Source organism: Centropristis striata, chromosome 20 (genome assembly GCF_030273125.1).
Source record: "Centropristis striata isolate RG_2023a ecotype Rhode Island chromosome 20, C.striata_1.0, whole genome shotgun sequence".
Taxonomy (NCBI): Eukaryota; Metazoa; Chordata; class Actinopteri; order Perciformes; family Serranidae; genus Centropristis; species Centropristis striata.
The window spans coordinates 12,420,251-12,444,352 of NC_081536.1; the positions used below are offsets into that span (position 1 = coordinate 12,420,251).

The window sequence follows — 24,102 nt, forward strand, 5'->3', positions numbered from 1 at the left end:
GGTTTATCTGTTACTTTTAGCTAACTATATTTGTTTTTTCATTACTTTCAACACTGTTTGAACTATTACCCATACTTTAAGCTAATTATTTGTTTAGTTCATTGTGTAGACCTACTTTTAGAAAACTACGTCAACCCTTTGTGTACTCTTTCAAATGTTTATTTGATACATTTAGCTAATCATTTAAAATGTGTGGTCATTGCTTTTAGCTAATTCTGGTTTATGTGTTTGCTGGCTAACCTCTCTCTCTCACTCTTGCAGTGTTCGGGTGTGTTAATGCATGGGTATGTTGTCTTAATTAAATCATAATTTAAATTAAACTGACACACAATCTTTCCATATAGCCCCTGGCAACTGCAGAAGTACCCCCTGGGGTACAAGTGCCCCGGGTTAGGACTCACTGTCCTACGCCAACCGCAATGCTGCATCATCTTATTTCTCATCACATGCCGACAGCTTTCCTGTTATTTAATGAGCTGAAAATGAGCCATTCAGCATCAGTCATATTTATGATGAGCCAACATTTGGCAAAGATGATATGGATTTCTTTTGTAGTTACTTGATTAGCGTCACTGTACTTTCCAGTCATTTGTATTAAAAGCAGTAATCCATGTACAGTATGCTGATCTGTAATGCTTTCACAGATCAGCAGTTCTAAGCCCTTTCTGAATGTACTGAAGTTAATGAGGCCATCTTTCTTCTAAATACATAAAAAATAAAAAATAAAACGTTTCTGTGCCCAGAAGTAGTGTGTTAAACATTACATTTGCACCATATGGTTGATGGATAGACTTGTATTACATTTAAGCTGTTTAGAGAATAATCACATCCTGTACCTATTTAGAGCTGTAAAAGGGGCAAGTCCTCGCTATATGGATAGAAAAAAATGTTTAACTGTAGAATGAGGAGCATAGAAATGTTATGGGTGATTTCGGGAAGACAGAATTTAAATGTAGGGGGAAGTCTTCTTTTGAACTACTTTTTTTTTTAGCAGCAAGTGATCCCTCATTTCCAGTAACATGCTTAACTGTATTAAACGCCAGATTGTTGTTGATAATGATACAAACCCTGCACTGGATGCAACTTTAACCTCTAAATCGAAGGTTAAGGACCTAACACACCACACAGACGGTGGACCATAAAACCCTTATATCCAATAAAATCGGTGTAAAGGTTCACAAAACTCCCACTCAGCACGCACCAAGAAGGATGTGGTTTATGAGTCAGAAAATAAGAAACAGCAGCACCTGCTTCAAGTCAAGGTGACATTAACTAGTTGGGGGGATTGTTACACACTGATTTGCTATCTGGCACATCAGCCTGTTGAGGGTTACCCTTCTTGTTTCTTCCCTTCCCCAACTTACCCTAATAATGCTTAATCGCCTGTTTAAGCTCCCTCTGATGAAACATTTCATCTTAGTTGTTGGGTCAAAACTTGTCTAATGGACATCTGCTACACATTGATTGAATTGTTTGGCATCTGTCCCTCATTTTTCTGTCCTGTCACACTGTGCCTCAGTCATACTGCCCATCCTTTTGCAAACAGGAGTGGTGTGATTTCATGCAGGTGAGTATATCTATTTCATGCAACTTTATCGGTGGTGGAAAGTAACTAAGTACATTTACTCAAGGACTGTACTTGAGTACCATTTTGATGATGTTGTACTTTACTTGAGTATTTCCATTTTATGTAACTTGTTCTTCTACTCCACTACATTTTGAGGTGAATATTGTACTTTTTACTCCACTAAATTCAGCCAACAACTCCTTAACATAAACATGAAACATTTAAAGTGATTTGACATTTGTTGAAATTAAACCCCATAATAGTATGTTTATAAGACAAAATGAATCCTACCTTGAGAAAATTAAAATGCTGCTTACATAAATGCATCTTTAACAAGGACTGCAAGCAGTACTGAACGGGCCCTCGCAGTACACGCGTGTCGGGGCATGCTGCTGTCAGGGTGTGTGCGTTACAGGCGCCAGTCTATACCACCCCTATGAATTTCATTGCCTTAAGTGTTATAGTGTGGCCACGGTACCAAATATGAAATTAGACTGCCACCACAGTGCTACCTAGGGGCCAATCAATAAAACCTTAAAGGGTTATCCTCAGGAGGGCATTGACAATAATTGTACCAAGTTTTGTATAATAATGCACAAACTATCCCTTTAATCCTCATACAGTGTCTGAAGGAGGACTCTTAACTGATATGTATAAGTTAGAAGAGGCAGGTAGCAATGGTGGAAAGTAACTATGTACATTTACTCAAGTACTGGACTTAAAGTACAATTTTGAGGTACTTTTATGTACATTTTATGTAACTTTATACTTCTACTCCACTACATTTTGAGGCAAATATTGTACTTTTTACTCCTCTACATTTAGCTGACAGCTTGAATTACATTTTAGGTCAAGATTTAAATTGAAAAACATGATACATTTAAAATTATTACCCATTTAATAAATTAAACCACTTAAAAGTTTATTAGGTAGTTAAAATGAGTGGAGTCATTTCACATTGTGGTATTAGTACTTTTACTGAAGTAAAGGATCTGAATAATTCTTCCACCACTGTCATTTTTACTTCTTTACATTTTTTTTAATTTTTAATATTTTTGTATTATTTTTATTTTTTCATTTTTTATTATTATTATTTTTTATTTATTATTATTATTATTATTATTTATTTTTTATTTTATTTTTATCATTATAATTTTTATTTTTATTTTTATCATTATTTTTTATTTTTATTTATTTATTTATTTTATTTTATTTTCTGCGCAATGCGCATGCGCGTCCCAAATACGCTTCTGCGCATGCGCGGGCAAAACACGCTTCTGCGCATGCGCGTCCTAAATACGTTTCTGCGCATGCGCAGAAATCCCGCACATGCGCAGAAGAACTAAGCGGCTGCGCATGCGCAGAACCGTATTTAAGCCACGCATGCGCAGAAGCATGTTTGGGACGCGCATGCGCAGAAGCGTATTTGGGCCGCGCATGCGCATTGCGCAGAAAAAAATAAATAAATAAAAATAAATAATAAATAATAAATAAAATAAAATAAATGAAAAATAATGATAAAAAATAAATTAATAATAATAATAATAAATAAATAAAAATAATAAAAAATGAAAAAATACAAATAATACAAAAAAAATTTAAAGAAGTAAAAATGACAGTGGTGGAAGAACTATTCAGATCCTTTACTTCAGTAAAAGTACTAATACCACAATGTGAAATGACTCCACTCATTTTAACTACCTAATAAACTTTTAAGTGGTTTAATTTATTAAATGGGTAATAATTTTAAATGTATCATGTTTTTCATTTTACATCTTGACCTGAAATGTAATTCAAGCTGTCAGCTAAATGTAGAAGTATAAAGTTACATAAAATGTACATAAAAGTACCTCAAAATTGTACTTTAAGTCCAGTACTTGAGTAAATGTACATAGTTACTTTCCACCATTGCTACCTGCCTCTTCTAACTTACACATATCAGTTAAGAGTCATCCTTCAGACACTGAGGATTAAAGGGATAGTTTGTGCATTATTATACAAAACTTGGTACAATTATTGTCAATGCCCTCCTGAGGATAACCCTTTAAGGTTTTATTGATCGGCCCCTAGGTAGCACTGTGGTGGCAGTCTAATTTCATATTTGGTACCGTGGCCACACTATAACACTTAAGGCAATGAAATTCATAGGGGTGGTATAGACTGGCCCCTGTAACGCACACACCCCGACGGCAGCATGCCCCAACACGCGTGTACTGCGAGGGCCCATTCAGTACTGCTTGCAGTCAAGTAATAGTAATGTATAATAATGTATTTGTAATAATAATGTATTTGGAATATATATAACAGTCTGAGTGAGTATATTCTGCAATAACAAGTACTTTTACTTTCAATATTTTAAGTATATTTAGATGCTGATCATTTTTTACTTTTACTTAAGTTTTGAATGCAGGCCTTTTTGTTGTAGTGGAGTAATTTCATAGTGTGACATTATTACTTTTACTTAAGAGATTTGAATACTTATTTTTCCTGAAAACTTTATACTTTAAGATCTGGGAACTATTGGAATTTTGTGATAAACTGTTATTTTGTGTAAATAAAACCCTACTTCTTGAGCTAAATACACTATTTAAAAACCCCTCTTGGATCAGCTGGGAAGTGCATCACCGCAAAGCTGAAAACAGGGTTGTTTTTAATTTTCTGTGTTTCAATGAAGTCATGACACCAAAGTGACCATTTCATTAAATAAACTAATTTTGATGTAATAAGCTAAAAAATATGTATTTAGGATTTCGAAAGGGAAAACAAATTAACACACACACACACACAAGTCTTCTTGATGCATTCAATATAAGTACAAAATCTTCACATTTATGATTGACATATCACATAGAAAAACAGTATTTTTGGAACTACAAATGACTGGAAATGGAGATACTGATACTGTTTATACATTTAATAAACTGTATGTATGTAACTCATCTGATTGCACCATTCAGTTGGACTTGGAACTCATCTGGAAACTGATTTCGTGTCCGTACAGGAAGTACACACATACACAATGATTTTACGTTTGACAAGAACAGTATCTATGAACAATACCAGAATCCACTGGTGGTAAAAGACACATTTTTCCACCACTGGAACAATAAATCCATGACAGTGAGTGGAGACTGTATCATATACAGTACAAACCACTGTGTAGCATTAAATAGCAAAAACAGTTCTTCTATAAGTGAATGTCTTCACCGCTGAGACTAAGAGCTCGCTGTGAGAAACTGACGGCCGGAGAGGTGGCATGATGTCACTTCCTCCAACAGCGTGTTCAGCTGCCACCACACTTGAGTTTTCACTTGGCTGTGTAGAAGTAGAAGCTTTGTAAAATGTGTCAGTCCGGTACAAAAAACTGTTTTTGTTAAAAACGTATCAGCAAGTGAGTGGAGCCATTCCAAAAAACCCAACAGTGACTTCTCTCCGTCTACTGCTGCTGCTTCTTCTTCTTTGCTGGTTTAATAGGGGAGAGCTCTTCCTCCTCGTCCTCATCATCATCCTCGTCATCCTCAGACAGGTCCGACTCTTCAACCTGTGAGGCTGCACAAGAAATTAAATAACTACATTAAATTGAATCCTGGCACTATATTTAATTATAAGGTCAGAAAGGTGGCTTTATTTCATCAGCCCTTTTAACTGACCTCATGCACAGTTAGTAATATGCAGCTGCACACACTCGTAAGAGCAAAAGGTCTGTAATCTGTTAAATGAGCATGTCAGAGTTTTTCTAAAAAGGTACAATCTACATTTAAAACATAATTGAAATACATATGAAAATTGTCAGAGGTCTTGAATTTTAATTGTCACTTTGAGAAAATACATTTAAGTTTCATATATTTGGGTCAAATTAGATCGAAACTGAATGAAGCGTTTGAGAATTATAAGGATCAAAATGTCACTATCTATTAAAACATTATGTAAGGAAGCAAACATGTATGGCATCTACTTGGTGTTGAGGGGAATGGTGCAACTAATCAGCACATTTTTGCTTGGTAACTGCATTCATTAGCCACAGCTGTGACGAATACAATAATTATTATTTTCATTCATTCATTATTAATTAATTTGTCAATTATTTTCTTGTTTAAGTCATCAGTGGCTAAAATATATGGAATGAGAAGTTTTGTTTTTGTAAGACCGACTTTGCATTTTCAAACAGCTGGTTTTGTCTAGTTCAAAACTGGCTGAAAATAAAGAACTGTTCACATTTAAAAAACGTTAGAACCAGAAAGTGTTTGATATTTTGTCTTAAAAATGACTTAAATTATGAATTGTTTAGTTCTTACAGTCTGATCTGTTAAAAATGTCTCGGATAAAACATCACAGAAATGTCATAATGATTTTTAATTGCCCTTTTATCAAAAATAATATTTTGATACAATCTTTACATGCACAGACAGACATATATGCTATGAAATACATTCTAAAATAAAAATAAGGCAATTTATATATAAACAAGTTAGTATAGTTAAATAAATAAATAGATTCATAGTTTTTTTATGTAAAAGGGAACTCTTTTTTTCAAAGGACTACTAATATGAATTTTAGGATTCATTTCATAGTCACGTTTGTTAATTTTATAAACATTTATTTATGTCTTTACTTAATATTGACTGAAAAAGCATTCCATAAAGCAGAGATATAGTCAGTGGGCCATTAGTGGTTTACCGAAGCACTAGGAGGGTTAAAAAGAAGAAGTGGAGTGTTACCTATGAGGTGTAACCCACTGACAGTGACTGGTCCAGCTCCAGCCTTCAGACGGATGGTCACTGGGGCTTTGAGCTCAAACTCTCCCAGACTCACCTGAGGAACAGAAGGGAAAGGTTGAGATACAGCTCCACCATGTGCAGAAAATTAACCTGCACGTGGAGACAAACCACTGAACTGTACCATGGGCAGACAGCTGACGTGAAGGTTGGCGATGGGCACGGAAATGGTCTTTCCTTGGTGGTTCATGGCCGTTACCTCTACCACATTACTCTCCTCCTTGGCACCCTCTCCCAGACAAACCTTTCAGAATAAAATAAATAAATAAAATGTATCCAAACTGTTGGCAGCCAGATCGAAATGCATTTGCTGATTTAGGACAAAACTATGGTAACAGTTAAACACTTTCCGTTTGCACCCAGTAAACCTGATTTTACAGACTTTGTTTAAAACTGTACATACTGTTCTGAGCTCAAGGAAGTGCTCCAGGTCCTCCTCTTCGTCTCCTTGGAAAGTGTAGAAAGGGACTTTAGAGGACAGCTCGCAGCCTAAAAGACACATCAGAACCAGGGTGGTTTTAGTAACAGATTTTTAGAGAAATTGTATATCAGAGTACGGCTATAATATAAACACATGAGAGCAGGTTGTTCACTGTCGGACCATCACAGAGAAGACCCACGTGTGCTCAAACAGAGATGATAAACTGGCCTTAAACGGTTCTTACTGAACAGGAAGCTCTCCAACTTCGATTGACCAGCGAGTTCGATGTCCGATTCATCGTCTTGGAATGACATTTTGTCGACGTAGAAAATTTGGGTTTGCTGTTAATACTTTATGGCCAAATGAGCCCTCCACGAAAAATAACAAGCGCGTCGCAAACTGCCAGCGTGCTTGATGCGTCATCACTGTGCGCCTGTGGCTGGGTGACGTTTTCTTGTTTGTTTGGGGTTTTTTTTCCCATAAAAAAATGATAAAGTGAGAAAAAGCATGGAAAATATTTTTTGATGAATAAAATATTTATTATAAGAAAAGCTTCAGGGGATATCATCCAATACATTATTGTTCATTAATTATTATTTTTACTGTATGTATGCTATATACACAAGAAACTTCACGCGGTATACGAAAATAACATGATGTATCCGATATTATACAACTATTTATTGTTTGTGGAAAATTCTATATTGATAAGAAAAAATGGTCAAGCCAGCTTTCGTGCTCTTTTTTAATCTAATTTTATAAACTAAAAAGCAGTTAATACCTTTAAGTTAATTGAAAACTATAACGTGCAGCATATCACACATATTTGGTATTGTGAATTTAGGAAAATTTTATATTGATAAGAAAAAATGGTCAAGCCAGCTTTCGTGCTTATTTAAATCTAATTGTAAAAACTAAAAACCAGTCACGACCTTTAAGTTATTAGAAAACTATAACGTGCAGCATATCACACATATTTGTGAATTTTCTTATATGTATTTGTTTATACCTCTGTATGTGAGCATGTGTACAGTATAGAAAGTGAAAAAAATATAGACCAATTCAGTTTATGCTCCAAATATACTGAGATGTTACCAGATTAAATAGAACAGTAATAAATAAAAAAAAATCACCAATAGTGACTAAAATTAATGCAAAGTAGAATGAGAAATTAAAAAAAAATCATTACCTCCTCTATCACTTTACTTAAAATGTCTCCCTTGACACACACACACACACACACACACACACACACACACACGTACTTTTGCACTTATATAACATTAATATTCAACCCTGTGTATTGCTCCTTACCCCCCTATTTTTTTAATTACTACATAGAAAACTTTAATCAACTTTTATTTTCTCCCCATATGTTGTTTGTTCTGGTTAGGAGCCACAGCTATTGTATTTTTGCCTTTGTCATTGAAAAAAAAAAAAGAAATCAACAAGCTCTATCAAAAGAAACTGCAACACAAAAGACACAAATCAACAAATGAACTTATTATGATTTATTAGTTTTATGTATCTTACATACAAATTTTACATCGGTAAACTGTCACTTTTACAACCCCCCCTCCCTGCCCAACCCCAAACTCAGATAAACAAAATGTACAATTGGAGCCCTTTCCCTTCAGTCACAGCCCATTTCTATCAAAACCGGTTGGCTGACGAGAAAGCTCAAGAATCGAAACCGTTGAAAGCAAGAGTGAAAATTCTGCAGTTGTTTCAGAATTCGAACAGCAGATCTGTTGGTGAGTTTCACTCCTTGTTGAATGAAACACAGCCGGCATGGCTGTACAGGACAGGGCGTTGTTACAAGGTCAGCACTTTGAATTCCTTAAAGGACAACAGAAAGCTAGCCACAATTTCAATAAAGATATACAAAATAATAACACTTTATGATGACAGTGTTCACAGACTGTCAACAAACTACAGTGTCATGCTCATAGAGGTGAGTGGCATGCTTCTTCCTCTATGTAGCATGAGATGAGGTTATTCTAATGACCGCCACGGCAAATCCAATACACCTCATGCACATAATGAATGTACACAGTATCAAAACATCACATTGGCAGGCAGCTACTGAAGAGCAACTGATGATCCTCATGTAACCAACAGAACACTCCTATCTATAGTCCAAGTTCTTTTTTTAAAGTCAACTACACAAGATTTACAAAAACAAATGGGAAATGCGTCAGAATATAAAACATTCAATGGACAGATAGGAAAAGGCCTTGGAATTTCTGCTCCAAGCCCCCACAACTACGACTCAATGGTGTGGGAGTCAGTGCCACTTTACTGACACCATATTCAGATTCTCACCAAGGCTCAACTGAGAAGACATTCATTTGAGAGTATGCGAAACAATGCAGGGACAGATGCAAGCTGACAGGTAAAACCAGTGACAAGCAAAAGATAACTTCCTAACACTGCTTATCTCTTGAACATAGCTCAGATAACCTGCTATTCATGTTTGGAATTAGTGGTTAAGAAAAAAAAACACAGCAGCTTTACGATAATGGGAGTGTTATTGCTTCTTTATGATTCCAATCCAGTCAAATGTTACATTTTTTGTACTTAATAGCAGATCAGAATATAAAGATTTTGGTCCTACTGGGTACTGCTATCACAAAAAGTTAATTTAAGTTCAAGGAGTTACTACTTGAACTTTAAAGGCTTTTGTATAAGTCTATACATTGTTTTCTTTAAGAAAATTCTGTATAGTATAACTTTAAGTAACTACTTAAATTAATTTGTCAATAAGAAGTCAATCAGCTTAGGCTGACTGAAGGATTCTGTGCTGGAGTTTGGGATCTGTTGGGGGTAAAACTAAGACATGTGACTGTCAATGTCAGGCTACATCTCTGGAATTTGAGCAACAACAAGGACACTGTCCTAAAATCACCCATCTCTAGCTATATATGACTGGTAAGTGTTGGAAAGCACTGAGGGTCCGCCGTATCAACCTAAAAACAAAAGGCAATGAACCAAAAGGCAATAGCTCAAAGGGAAATAAGCAAAAAAGAAAAAATCTTGCTAGATTATAAAAAGAAAAAATGGCCACAAGCAAAGTGCTGAACAGAAATAGGCAGATGATTGTAAACTTGTGGAAGCGTTTCTATTGCTTTCCAAATGTCTACTACTTAAACAGAAACTCAGAGGACTTCCCGGTGGAGTCTTTAACAATCTCAACACATACTTCCCCCTTGCTGGTCTGTGATGATCTTTTATTGGGAGGTTTCTAAAACCCCGAAAGCTACAATTTTCCACCCTTAACGTGTGCCGACTCAGCATTTCACATCACTTTTTGATAGAAACAAGCCTCTTGCTCCAAGTGTATTGTGGAGTAACTGGAAATACCATGATGTGATGATGAAAGGAAAACTCTCACATAGCACCTCACATGTATAAAGGTGTCCTACTTATGTTGACAGCTGCGTTATTTCTCTCTGTCAAAGCTGGGAAAGCAGGATGCAGGGGTAGTAAGACACTACCTGAGACACAGGCCGCCCTTATTTCACAGCTCTGCCTCCATTTCAGATACAGACACTTTGCATTAGGGCATGTGGGCAATATCCATGACCACTGGATTAAATCAGAAAAGGCTTATGGAGTTATTACTTCCTGCCTCCTGGAGGTATATGAGTAGTGGGACCCCACAATCTCTGCTGGAGTGCCACTCTTCCCCGACCTTTTAGCTTCGGATCTGCTGAATCCAACACAGCTGTAACATTTTAAGGGCAGCTCAGGGAATTTGTGTGTGTGACTGCTGTGCTTCTGTACACAAATCCTAAAAAGAGGTTTCCTGGGGCGAGCCCGCATGGTAATGTAGTATAAAATCATCATGGAAGTTTTTCTCATGAAAGTTAGCAAACACGTTGACTTGCTCTCTCTCTCTCCGTCTGTCTGTTATTGGAGCAGGACGTTTCTTCATAGGCTGCGTCCCATTATGATGACGTCTTTGGGAAAGCCCTCCATTTTGGCCACTTCGAAGCATCCCAGTTTACTATAGAAGTCCAACATTCTCTTGTCGGACTGACGAACCTGACAGAACGCACCAAGGGACCCTGGAAGAAAAACAGATAGAAATCCAAAAAGTTATCCTTTCCCTACAATCAGTGTGGGAAAATTACTTCAGTAGTTTGTTTCCTAAAGCCGTTGTCTCTCTTTTGCTTCTCAAAGGGATATATTTTACAAGGACAAACTATAGTCACTTTTCCATCAACAAATTTTTATGTGAATTTTGAAGTTTGGTGTGAGAAAAGCTTGATGGAAACACCAAAAAACTTTCGAAAATGTGCATACAGATTTTTGAGCTTGCTTGGGGTGTTTTTTGTCTTTTTCGAAAAACAATTAAACCACTAAACGGAAGATGGTAACCGAATTAGTTCCAACGTATCGAACATTTAACTCCCATGACTGATAAGCTGTTTCTGCTGACATGAAATAACAATTACAAGTTGCCCAATTAAATCTAATTCCTAAAGACTTCTCTCCATTTTCTCTTGTGGGTGGCCAAAGTTGTCCGATTAGCAACCTCTTTTTTGTTGTCGCTTTTTCTCTCTCACACAATCTCTACTTCTTTGTCAGTTAACTGACAGGTTAGCCTTCAGTAATACATTACACTGCCATCTTCTGACAAAAGAATGTTTTTGCAGCTTTGTTTATTTACTCTAAACCAGTTGATGGAAAAGTCACTAATTCACATTTTCTTTAATGAGACAATTCAAAATTTGATTAGACTACAATGTAAACACAGCTTTTGAACACTTAACTTAATCTTAATAAGATATATTATTATTATTATCAATTCAGATGATGTGACTGTGTATCTCAATTTATGATTTCATCCCGATACGATCGCTTTGACAGATGATAAATTATCAAAATGAATTATCGCCCTACCCCTAAATGTACTAAACCCCTAAAATCATTAATGTCTCTCTTACCAACATGACTATAAACACTTATAGATAGATAGATAGATTACTTTATTCATCCCCGAAGGGAAATTCGGTTGTCACAGCAGTCCGGTATTCAAGTACAATAAAACACAATAGAATAAAATACAATATGTCCTTTTTGTAGTTAGTACAAGTTGAAACACTGAACATTGCTGCTACTTACCGTTGGCCTTAAGTGAAGATAGAAGACATCCCATCATGCTTTTGGCCACACTGGGGTCAGTGACCTTGGCGTGAATGTCCACCTTGATGAGAGAGGGGAAGTTGGAGAGGAAAGAGGCGGGAAGACCCTCCTCCTCTTCGTGGAAACTCAGCATCATCTTCTACAGAGACGACAGACAGAATCGGTGAGGTAAATTTGTATACAGATGTTATGATAGTAAGAGAGACGGATTAAGATCCTACTTCAGCATCTGTGAGATCCTTCTCACAGTCAGGTTTGAGGTATTTCTCTTGCATGAAGGGAATCCAGCTCAGCTTGCATTTCTTGACAAAGGGCTGGACGTCCGCAGTGCCGAGAGCGTAACCACAGATCCCTTCATCGTCCTCCAGCACAAACCCGTAGTCTGGACTCACTGACAGGAGGCCTCCTACTAACCTGTGAACAAAAAAGAAGGAATTGGTCAGTCATGGTGATTTGCACTGCCGGGGAAAACTGCAGTCCAGGCTGTATTCATCTGCTTGTGTTACCTGTCTCCTATGAGGTCGGAATCATCATCAGAGGCGGGGACATCCTCCATTCCTTCAGAGTACATTTCTTTACAGATTTTATAAATCGCAGTCTGTAAAAATAAAAAAATAAAAGACAGGTACAGATTAAAATTGTAGGACACTAGATAGAAAAGCCGTGACAATGCCTCAAAGAATGTCAAAGTGCTGAAAGAAGTGTTGTTAAATACACAATCTGAAGCTGCCTTTACAATGAACACATACATTTGCTGATGTAAAGAGAAGTTGAGCACAGAATTGTAGCACATTAGGTGCAAGGCATTCACAGCTTAAATTAGGCCAGTTCTGCTGGGAATACTAGCAACTGGTCAACAACATTTCTGCGATCATACATTTATTATGTTTTGGTTATGACATTATTAATGCTTAGTAACTGTTGGTTCTTAAAGTGCAATACTTGGTAAAAAAAAAAAGAAAAAGGTATGGCATCACACAACACAAACAAACATCTTACCTCATCTTTGGGAAAGTATGGCCTTATGGTATAGGTTTTTGAGGTTGGCATCGAAGGTGGAGGTTGGTGGAAAAGATCGTTTGCCGCTTCTATTGGCAACAATCTCTGTGGGTATCAAAAGAAAGGTTCAGTTTCACTGAGACCAGGTGGTGTGCTTCTTTGACTGATTGCCTCACTGTGCATTTGCTACAGCTGAGCCACTAACAAATCAAGAGGAACAACAGAAGAGAGCAAAGTGCTTCGGATTGATAGTTTGTGTTAAATAAATCACATAAAGTTATAAACTGATGTTCCTTGTTGATCGGAGAGTGGCTAACAAGAGCAAACATCACATCTTTTGCATTTTTTTGCTAAAGGAACATAGCACAACAAGCACAAACATATTTGCTTTACAAATATAATAAAACAAGGCTGGTATTTTGGTCTGACTAAGGTTTTACTGGCTGAAGGAGATGCTCCTTTCCCTTATGTAAGACATCGCAATATTTCGCTGCGCAGGGCCCTCCTGTTGAGAAAAATAATGATGCTGGCGCAGAGAGGCAGAGAGAACTCCAGGACGAAACCAATCAGGAAATTTAAATGTGAGCCAACTAGGGAATTTAATGGCATATGAGCTGCCACCATGAATCTTGTTACTTTCCAAGGTACTGCTTTAGACTGGACAGGTCTGTTTGATCATGGAGTTCTCTCAGTGCAAACATGCTTGCGTTCTCGCTGGCGCTGCGATGCTTGTGCGTGCGCGTGCCAAGGGTTGGCTAGGTAAATTGTGCGCTGTTGTGCTTTCCTGCAAAGAAATGACATGTCATGAAAATAAAACCTAGCCATGCTCGCTTGCGCTGCGTGCGCCAGGGAAAAGCAGCATCTCCTTGGGCAGTTGCTGAAAGAAATTCAAATTAATCTATCATAAAATGCCATGCCAAACACTGGCTGCGACCCTCTTTTGTCAGGATGGGTTTCAGGTCACCCACTGTTCTTCCACAGACTGACAATATCTCAGATAATATAAGGACGTGAACTTGTTTGGAGTAAAGGGGGATGGAACCCGGATGTTTTTAGCCCGACCCATTACAATCAGCTCACCTTCGACAGACCAAAGCCCTTTATACCAACGCACATATTACCATTGTCGTCTTTGCTCACGACTCTTTTTTTCTATTAGATTACTGTAAATTCAGTGCATTAGATACCTGGAACTCTCCTGCTAGACCTCCCCTAAAGGCCCAGGGTTCTTGGTCTCCTCTAAGGAATTGTGCTGAGGACTGACTACGACACCCTGTTAGGAGCAGAGCCAAGCGGACATTGTTACCACAGGATGGGGCTCTCTGACACAGATGAAGGGAGTGGGGAGATGGGGAGGAAGGGGGTCATATGTATCTAATAGCATAATCCATATAAATAAATGTTTTATTACCGATTCAAACATAAAAGGACCTATTTTGAATTATCTATATTTAGAGGAAATATTTTAGGATAAAATGGGGCTCGAGCAACTAAAGCTTACGTGTTTGCCAGAAGAAATCAGGTGCGAGATGTAAAAGCACCTAAAATTGTCTGTGTCAATAAAACAATGTCAAACTGCTCCAGATAACGAGGTATGCAGCTCTTTAGGAATCACTTATTTCATGCAGTGAGGAACGCACACTCTGAACAAAATTAAGTGCAGTTCAGCCCCCTTGGTGTTTTAGTAAGGGTAACGCTCGTTTGAAAGACTGACAGACTTCATAACCATCAGAACCGAAACCCAAACTGTCTGGACTACAGAAGTAAGCTTCAGCTGCCGTCACCCCACTCATCTAATTTAGCACCCCGTGTGAAGTCACATTCTTATCTTATCTGCCTCGTCACATGACCGGTGAGCATGAGTCATCAAACCAGGAAGACAAAACGAGAGGTACTATGAACATCCCCGAGTTAAAGGGCCTCTCAGCTTAATATATAAAGCCACAATCGGACAGACCGAAGATTAAATTCACTGCAGGGACAAGCATATTAAGAGAAAAATATCTTAACCAGACAGGGCTCTTGGAGTGTGAAAAAGCGTTCCTGCAAACAAAGTCTATCCCCGGTTGACGAGAAGCCCCATCATGTGACCAGACAAATGCAGCGCGCAGGAAGAACACCTAACAGTGCTTTACATATGATTCCTAAACACTTCCTCTGATGAACTGACACAACACAGCATGCAGATGCACCCACGGGAAGGAACTCCGCACTTTTTTTTTGCCAAATTAAAAAAACAATTCAGGCTGTGTTGCCTTAACACAATCACAGTCATGCAGAAAACATGCAACTTTTGTTCTTGCGTGGTTCAGTGTGAGCACGATCAAAAAGTAGCATGAAGATTATATGCAATGGTTACATTTTAAAGCCAAGTGTAAATTCCCTTGAGTAGGTGCATCAGGCTGGTTTGAGTCATTTCTATAAGCCTACTGACAGAAACAAAAAAACAAGTTAGAGAGATGCTGCCAAAGAGAAATTTGGGAGTTAAAACTTAGGGTTTAATGCTAAATCGCTGCGCAAAATGTGACTTCATCTGGAGGGGTGCTTCCTTTACCCAAAACCAACTTTTTTTTACATTTATAAATCTAGTTAAAAAAAAAAAAAACAAAAAAAATCCCTTCAAACGTGAAACAAAAAGACACGACGCTTGCACTGTGCATACATCGGCCACTGTCGATCCAATAGCAGTAGAAACTTGTACTGAGGATTCTTCCATCTGTACATAGTGAAGGGAGAAAACAGTAGAAAATAGTTATTAGTAAGTGTTCTCAGTACAATAACCAGGGAGGTTGTGACTGAGTGCCGGCTGCACAGCATCTACTGGGGGGAAAACATGAGAATGTAAAAACTGATAAATGCAACAGCAGAAGTCAACAGTTAGGCACTTAATGACACTGCCGTTTGAGGAATATTCAAAAATAAGTGCATTTGTGGGACATTTGATTTCCTCCATGCTGCTCGAGTGTTTACAATCATTTACTGATGCTTTGAGCCAGTAGTGTGGAACATTTTTGAAGTGGCTTTGCCAGCGTGGGTATGCTGCCTGCTGTGTACTGTGGGCTAGAATCCTCAGCTTTACCATATAGGACAGAAACCTGTGAATGAAACTGGGTTACAGGGGGTAACCTACAGGCCATGCTGGTGCTTCAGACTATTCAAAACAAACACTCCAAGAGATGGAAATGTTTTCACAAGACTGAATGTCACTCAAACTGCATCACAGGGTGCCATCTGAAAGAACTCCAGGGTTCGTACAGCTTCTGAGAGGAACCTGAACCAAACACTCTCTGAAGTCTTTAACCTCACATTTAAATTGTTACTATAAATGCTATAAATGCAAAAGTGCAAAACAAAGTATATAGAATTAATTTTCCTCACAGCAATTCAATTATATTGAGACTTTAATGTTACCAGCTGTTTGTATTTACTTTCTCTGTTTTGGTCATTTCACACTTGTTCCAGTATAAAGGGACTTGTGTATGACGAGCAAATACAAGAAATTATTCAAAAAACAGTTGCATAGTACAGCAATATCTGTATCTTCAAAGATTAAAAAGGTTCAAAAGAAAAAAGTAAGATTATCTAAGAAGAATATTTACATTAGAACAATTAAGTGCCCATGGCAACTCATTCAGTTCTTTTACTTTAAGAACTTTACTCTAAAACACCAGACAACAAACAAATAGAGATGTTAAATTAAGATTTTGTACGAACCCTGAGAATGAAAGAAAGTATGAGGTGAAGGGAGAGCGAGAAAGTGGAAGAGAAAAAAAGAAAAAGGACTTTCCTCTCTTACACAAGGTGATGGATCCCAAAATGATGCAGATTGAGCAAACAATTCAGAGGGTTAAAGTCCACAGACAGCCTCATTTTAGAGACTACTCAGTGAAACACAAAATTTCATATGTTCATGTTAAAAATCAGATGAAAAACAGAGCAATTCACATGTTTCCAACTCAGTTTATGCACCAGAATGGCCTTCAACAGTCAGTCAGTCAACTTGCTCTCCAAGCTCGCGTGCGCGCTAGGGCATGGAGGAGGGGAGGGGGATGGGGATTTCCCCCTGGCTCCCATCCCCACAGACAGAGAGATGGAAGCAAGTGTGTCTGTGTGGGAATGCAGCAGTGATGTTACTGGATACACAGCAAGCAGCAATAACCCTGCTGGGACTTTGCCACAGAAACCCAGTTTAGATATCACCAAGATGGGGCAGCTTGTTGTGGGATAAATAAGGAGGGCGCTAACAGTGCAAGCGGCATTCAGTCAGAAGAAATAAAAACAAAACAACAATTGTTGTGTGAAACAAAGGAAATTATTAGAATCATAACTATCGAGAGGTGGTGTAGCTAGTCTGAGCTAGTCTAATCTGAGTTTTGCTCAGCTGATTTATAATAAACTGGGGGTATTTGCCACTACTTGGATTCTCCGCCTGTCAACAGGTGGTGGCTAAGATTTCTAGGAGGCATATTTTCTCTAAGTCTTACCATCTGTTAAGCAGACTGTGTAAGATGTGTGACATTATTCGAATTTGCCTCATTAAACCACGACATGATCCATGCAGCTGACTATTAAAGAGTTTTTCTATATGATCGTATGTTTTAAAAAGGTGATTAAAAGATTTGTGTATAAATGTGTCTCTGATCACGTCTGGTAATCCTGATTTTCGTTATTCTCAGACTATTGCTAACGCTAATGCTACCCTGATGCTCTCTAAGAGTTAGTGCCTTTTGGGTCCCTTCATACATACCTAGCCACTGGACAAAGGACTTGATCATGGAAATGATGCTCTTGATGTCCCAGATGTAAGAGTAGAGGTCGTACAGGATGGTGCGGTTGGCTGAGTTGGACAGCCGTGTGAACATCTGGATGACCGAGCAGCACATGTCCTCAAACTTCTCGGCCCTTGATTGCCATTCTGCCACCTGCATGCAGCACAGGGATTGGAAATAAAGACAAATAATAAATAAATATATAATATAGACAGCACTAAACCATTTTGCTTTGTAACAGGCCTTTTTGAACAGCTTTTTTTTTTTACTCATAGTAAGAAAAGCACAGGTTTTACTTCTAACATGATCAATTTTTACATTTTGGAGGATTGACCTATTTTATTTTAAAGTTTGTTGTTATTACTACTACTACTATTTTTTTGCATCAGCAATTCTTTTTTTCTTTACTATAATTAATATGATTATGATCATTTAAATGTCTGAGTTAGCTACATGTCATAACTTTTTTTTTTAACTATGCTTTTCTGTGATGGGTAAATGAGAAAAAGGCAGATGGTTTGATAAGGGAAGCTGTACTTCACACAGAGACACAATGCTCTCCATCTCCTATCATAACCACACCACCCAATGGGCAGTATGGGTAGTACACATCCACCATTTTGTTTTCAGCCATATCACAGGCTAGTTCAGTTAATAATGAACTAGTTTTCTCAAATAGACCTCTTTCTTTGAACTGGGTTTGTTTATGTTAGTGATTTAACGCACCTTTTCCGTTTCCTTTCTCTTGCAGTTGACACTGACGACGCTGCTGTTGGCTCTCAGCCAGTTGAATTCCTTTAACATCTGCATGGCCTTGGGTCCATGTTCGTAAGGCAGGTAGAAGAGCTCTGCCAGCAAGCTCAGGTCCTCAAGTGTGACAGGATCTGTTGTGAACAGGGGCTTCTCATTGGGCCCTGGCAGAAACAAATCCTGAGGACAAAATACACAAATCATTTCGAATTTGCTTTTGCCACCAATTGCAGATATAAAGGAAAACCTCAAATGTTTGCCGCACCTGCTTGAGCTGATCATCTGTCTGCATGGGGGCGATATCACTCCCAGGGTCCTCCTGGATCAACTCTTCAGGGGACTTTGACTCTGTCAGACTCTCCTTGTCTGTATCCATGGGCTTTAGGTCCTCTGCCATCTTGTCAGTTGAGACTGGACTGTCCTGCTTCTCCTCTGGGTCAGCTTCTGCTTCTGGCTCTGGCTCATCCAGCTTCTCAACCACCATCTCCATGGGCTCCTCATCCGATTCCTTCTTCTCAACCTCCACCTGCACAGGAGCAGTAGAAAAACATTTAGAACCATATCGATGCTCTCCAGAACTCTCTCCAGTCGTTCCAGCACTACGCTTTTGTCTCACACAAACAATAAACCTCACCTCCTCTACCTCCTGAGGTATCTTTGCCATCGGGTGTGAGAGTGGATCCAGACATGGAGACATGATGGGCTGCTGGAACACAGTCGTGACTGTTGTGGAAGAGCAGAGAGATGGAGCGGCCATGGATGACGTGTCGATGGCTGTGCTTTTGGCACCACTCTGAGGCACCTGTCGGCCTGAAAGACAAAGTTAAGCCTCACTGCATCGTGTTCTTCAGCCACAAAATTAACATTTCAATGCCAACAGTATGACTATATTCCAAGTATTACTGCGAGAGAACCCATTAGCATAGAGATATGATATTATAATGGGACTGTGCTCACTGTTGTATTGATGGGGCACAACAAAGTCCCCGAGCCATTCGGTGAGAGCCAGTTTTAGAGCATGCTGTGGGCTGTAGAGCATGTCTGTCTCCAGCTCTTCATCACTGCCTTCATTCTCTAACTTGATCTGGATGGACACTGTGCTGTCCTCGCCGTCCGCTGGGAAAGGACAAGGAGAAACAAACAGAAAAAAAAAATACTATGAGTGTCCAACCTGCATTATGGTATCACGTGACAATGTATAACCTCTCCTAGAGAGATCGCAGTATATCAGAAATAACAAAATGGAACAAAATACTTACTCATGACCACATCCTTGCGCACACCATTCATATTAGACTTGTACCAGGTAGCCAGAGTGTGGATTGCTACAAAGTTGGACTCAAATTCGCAGTTTGGGTTGGTGAGGACTCCCTTCAGCCTGGGGATGAGCTCTGTCGAACGGCCCTTGTATGGACCCAAGAAAAGCCTCTTCTGGTCATAATCATTTGCGTGAATATTGTCCCAGATCACAGGGGCTCTTCTTAGGATTTTTGACACCTCTTCAATTGACTCCACTGTGATGTCTTTGGATACAACCTTGGGACCTGAGAAAAAACATATCCCAATTAATTGTTGTATCTACTACTCTGACATGTATGACTATTTAACAGCAGTAATGGTCAGCTGACAGGAAACTGTGATAGACCCACCTGTCCATAGCACTTCAATGTCAGGCAGGAGCTTCTCTCCTACTGTGTGGAGGTAAGGGGACTGAGAGACACTTGGGTAGCAAAAGGTTCCACAGTATTCTGTATTTAAGACAAGAAAAAAACAATTAATGAATAAATGAGTACATGAAACAACTGTGTAAAATGTCCAAACGATATGGACAGAAAGGTGATGTACCTGTGGGACAGAAGAGGAAGGTTTCGGGTTCTCCCAGGTACTGGTAGATCTCATTGGTAATGGAAACCTGAGCGTGTGCAAAGGAGCTGAACACCTCTTTGTCAGCAGGGCACATGTTGTGGTCAATATCGTCAAAAAGTAAGGCAAATGACTTGCAGCCAAAGTGAGTAACCTGAGGGGGGGGGGGGGGGGGGGGGGAAGAGAGTGGAAATGAAATCCATTATGGTCCAAATCCAATGGTTACAGAATTATGCAGAGTGGAAGATGCATTGAACCTCTGATATGAAAATATCAAAAGTTGTTGCAATACCTGATCAAGTTTCCTCTTGAGTGCAGAAACCTCTTTCTGATTGGAGAAGGTGATGTCAAGACCAGGGGAAATGGCATAGATGAACTCTATCCCATGCTCCTTTGCAGCACCAATCAAAGTCATAAGTTGCTCTAGGAAATTGATAGGGAAAAATATAACTCACTGAATGCATTATTGTGCTATTAATACAACCCCGAAAGCTTTTTTTCACACCCATATTTAGAACTGGAATATGCAGATTGTCCTTTAACTTAGACAACTAGGCATTACAATTTTTTTCTCGCCTCAGGACCGCTGAAGCACTCATCTGTTCTGAATAATCACCTGCTTCTTCCACAGAGTACAGCTCTCTCCAGAACATTCTGTGTTTGTAGTCATCTTTGGGTGCATAAAGGTATGTATTCATTCCCCATTTCTGCTGTCTGTGAAATGCAATATTACACAAATTCATTAAACAACTCACCATCAAAGCTCTAATATTTCTGACATTTTATTAACATGTTTGCATAAATGATTAACATAGTTTGTCATACCTTCTGAACAACTCTTTCCTCTGTTCCATTGTCCATGGTCGACCATAAAAGCCTACATCAACAAACAATATTTTCAGTTTCCATGCAGTGTTTATTTTCAACTACATCTTGTGTGCATGTACAGTTGCTTGACTGCTAACTAAAAACAGTTGGCCCCCAGGTAAGGGCTGGGCTTGAAGTGTCACATTTTTTGTTTACTTAGACTGTAATAGTTTTTCTTAGTCGTTTTGTCCATGAATAGAAAGTAGAAATGTATGAAACATGGCCATCACAAGTTCATTTATTACATGCTAAATGTTTCTTATTCTGTTTGCCCAGAAGCCTAACAACAAAAAATCTTAAATTTACCAAAAACAAACCATTCTTCGCCTTAGGTAAGATGTAACCTGCCAATATTTGGCATATTTACTCGACAAATGACAATCTAAATTCCAACTCTGATTACCAACTGTCCACCTTAAATAAAACTTAATTGAACAATCTGTCCGTTAACGATGTGTGACAATGGTGATTTATAATCTGCATACATGTGACACGAATAATTCATTCTGATTATTGTTATACGATTAATTGAGTTGTCTGATAACAATGTTTCCCCACAAGAAGCAGGGTTGCTGCAGCATTTCGATGCCTTATTTCTGGTTGTATGGGGATCACAGCTGGATCAAGTATCAATTGCGATTGTTTTGCCTAATATTCAATATTACCTTCCACGACTCCACAGCTGAATTTTCTGTGCCCCGTCGGTTCGACTCCAATGCTGGACTCTTCCACCGGGCCGGGGGCCTCGGCACAAGCCTCTCCGGAGACTGGGCTGGGGCTCGATTCACCGTCCACTTGAGGCGTCTCCAACGTCTTATCCTTCTGAACCATTGCTAGAGATTTCCCTCGGTGTAAAGTCACCAAATTCAGATGAATCAAGAGAGCACTGAATTATTTTTGACTGGTTTTAGCAGAAAAAAATCGTCAAGAGGAGGAAACAAATCGCGTCACTGTCTGTCTACCGTTAATGTTCGCTACCGTACAGTACTAACGAGTCTATCAAAAATGTCGAAAATTCAGCGACTGCTTCTCCAACATGTACTCGAAATAACTAGCAGGTGCTATATGACAACATTTGCCTGGTTTAATATATAATGAAAAACAATACGTTCGTTCGTTTTTCTCCGATCATTTTCTTCTCTTTATGGTAGATTTGTCCTGGTTTTCAGTCGGTTCTTCCTGTTTACACCGAGTGCGCATGCTCACAGAACTGGATTAAACCAGTCAAAACCAGTTCTGCGTGACAAAACACCACAAAGATGTCACAACGGCGAAGAGATAGATGAATCCCCCTACATTGCATCGATAAACAACTACAATTAACTAACATAAACAGGAGCAAAAGGACCAGTTTTTATAACCATACAATTGCTAATAACGGGTAGTTGCTTTCTTAATTCAAATGACGGCATTCGCATGTATAAATATGTCTGAGAACGATATACGATTATAAAAACAAACACGGAAAACTTCTCGGACCTATTCATTTACGGTTATTGAGAGCAACAATAACCTCGCTGTTTTATTCGGGAGCCGGGTTAATAATGGTTGCAGAATCCATAAACTTGCAGCACACCTTCAGATAATGCCATAAGATAACGCTCATTGCCTCGCTCCTTGCAGTGATTGTGTTGCACATCTCAACAGCTTTCTATAATCTTGAGATTCCTGTCCATATTAGGAATGCAGCTGGGCATGAGCTGAGCTCCAACACCACATTCAAAAGGGAGGTGCTGCTCATTTGTTACGATCCGAGACTGTGTATCCAGTCAGCAGAACACACATGCTTTGTTTTAAATCATCAGTTGTATTTTGTATTACGCAGAAATTATAGTTCAGCAAGTGACCGCCAAAGGAAGCTCACTGGTTTATCAAAGCCTGTGCATGCCCATTAAGAGGCTCTTTTTCTTTTGTGTAGCTTTTTCACAGTAGGAAAATTACAGGCTACTATAAACATCAAAGATGGCTATGTTCCATTAGCTGTCCCAGTAAGCCATAAAAGTGTAGTGGTGTGCCAGTTAGATCCTTTTTGTGTTGGAATGGCCCAACAGGAAAAAGCACAGGTGTCAGATTAAAAACAGGTGCATTCCATTGAGTTGATTGCTCAAAACAATTAATGGAATGCTTTAATCTCACATCAGATCTTGATGAACAAATTATTCAAGGTGAGAATCTTTACTGAGGTAAATTGTTTAATTTGTAGAGATCAAAATGACATGATCAATGAAAACCAAAATCATTAACCCATATAAGGCTTCATTCACAATCACACCAAAAATCAAAGTAAGAAATGTACATCACTGGCTGATCTCAACTTGTGTGAATTTTATCAGACACAGCCTGTGGTGGTACTTGGTGGTGTTGGATGCACTGATACATAATGTCCATAGGTGCTTAATTAGATTTTGGTCAGAGGAACAATAGGGCCAGTCAATGGCATCAACGGTAGCTAACAGCAGTCAGGGTACCATTAGCTATGACATAAAGATCACTGACCCACCACCAAACCAGTCATAATGGGTGTTATAGGCAGCATAATGTTCACCACCGCTTCTCCAGGCACACAGTGAGAACCTGCTCTCATCTGTGAAGAGAATGGGAGTCAATGGCAGACCTGCAAATTCTGGTGTTCTCACACAAATGCCAATCGAGCTGCGTGGTGCTGGGCAGTAAGCACAGGTCCCACCAGAGGACTTCGGGCCCTTGTGTCCCCTCAGTCTGTTCTGACAATTTGGTCAGGAACATGCAAACCACTAGCCAGCTGGTGGTCATTGTGTAGGGCTCTGACAGTGTTCCTCCAGTTCCTTCGAACACAAAGTAGTGTGTGTCGGTCCTGCTGCTGGGTTAATGCCCTTCTACAGCCCTGTTCATCTCTCCTTGTTTAAAGGCCGCCCCCTGGTATCTCGTTCATGCTCTTGTGACTATGCTGGGAGACACAGC

At 39.0% G+C, this 24,102-nt stretch overlaps 2 protein-coding genes across 2 annotated transcripts; both read right to left on the reverse strand.

Annotated features, from left to right (window-relative positions):
• Window positions 1–4,290: 4,290 nt before the first annotated feature.
• On the reverse strand, window positions 4,291–7,189 carry npm3 (nucleophosmin/nucleoplasmin, 3). The gene is made up of 5 exons (XM_059359347.1): window positions 7,008–7,189; window positions 6,746–6,831; window positions 6,467–6,586; window positions 6,286–6,379; window positions 4,291–5,116 (listed from the first exon to the last, which is right to left on the reverse strand). The coding sequence occupies exons 1-5, from the start codon at window positions 7,075–7,077 to the stop codon at window positions 5,004–5,006; spliced, it is 483 nt and encodes a 160-aa protein (XP_059215330.1). The 5' UTR covers window positions 7,078–7,189; the 3' UTR covers window positions 4,291–5,003.
• A 1,070-nt stretch (window positions 7,190–8,259) lies between these two features.
• On the reverse strand, window positions 8,260–24,048 carry oga (O-GlcNAcase). The gene is made up of 18 exons (XM_059359005.1): window positions 21,828–24,048; window positions 21,121–21,172; window positions 20,912–21,009; window positions 20,588–20,718; window positions 20,278–20,449; window positions 20,082–20,180; window positions 19,692–19,976; window positions 19,390–19,548; window positions 19,067–19,242; window positions 18,698–18,958; window positions 18,409–18,612; window positions 17,661–17,835; window positions 14,101–14,186; window positions 12,914–13,018; window positions 12,421–12,512; window positions 12,136–12,328; window positions 11,894–12,053; window positions 8,260–10,833 (listed from the first exon to the last, which is right to left on the reverse strand). Exons 1-18 carry the CDS (start codon window positions 21,991–21,993, stop codon window positions 10,697–10,699), a joined length of 2,751 nt encoding a protein of 916 aa, XP_059214988.1. The 5' UTR covers window positions 21,994–24,048; the 3' UTR covers window positions 8,260–10,696.
• Window positions 24,049–24,102: the final 54 nt, after the last annotated feature.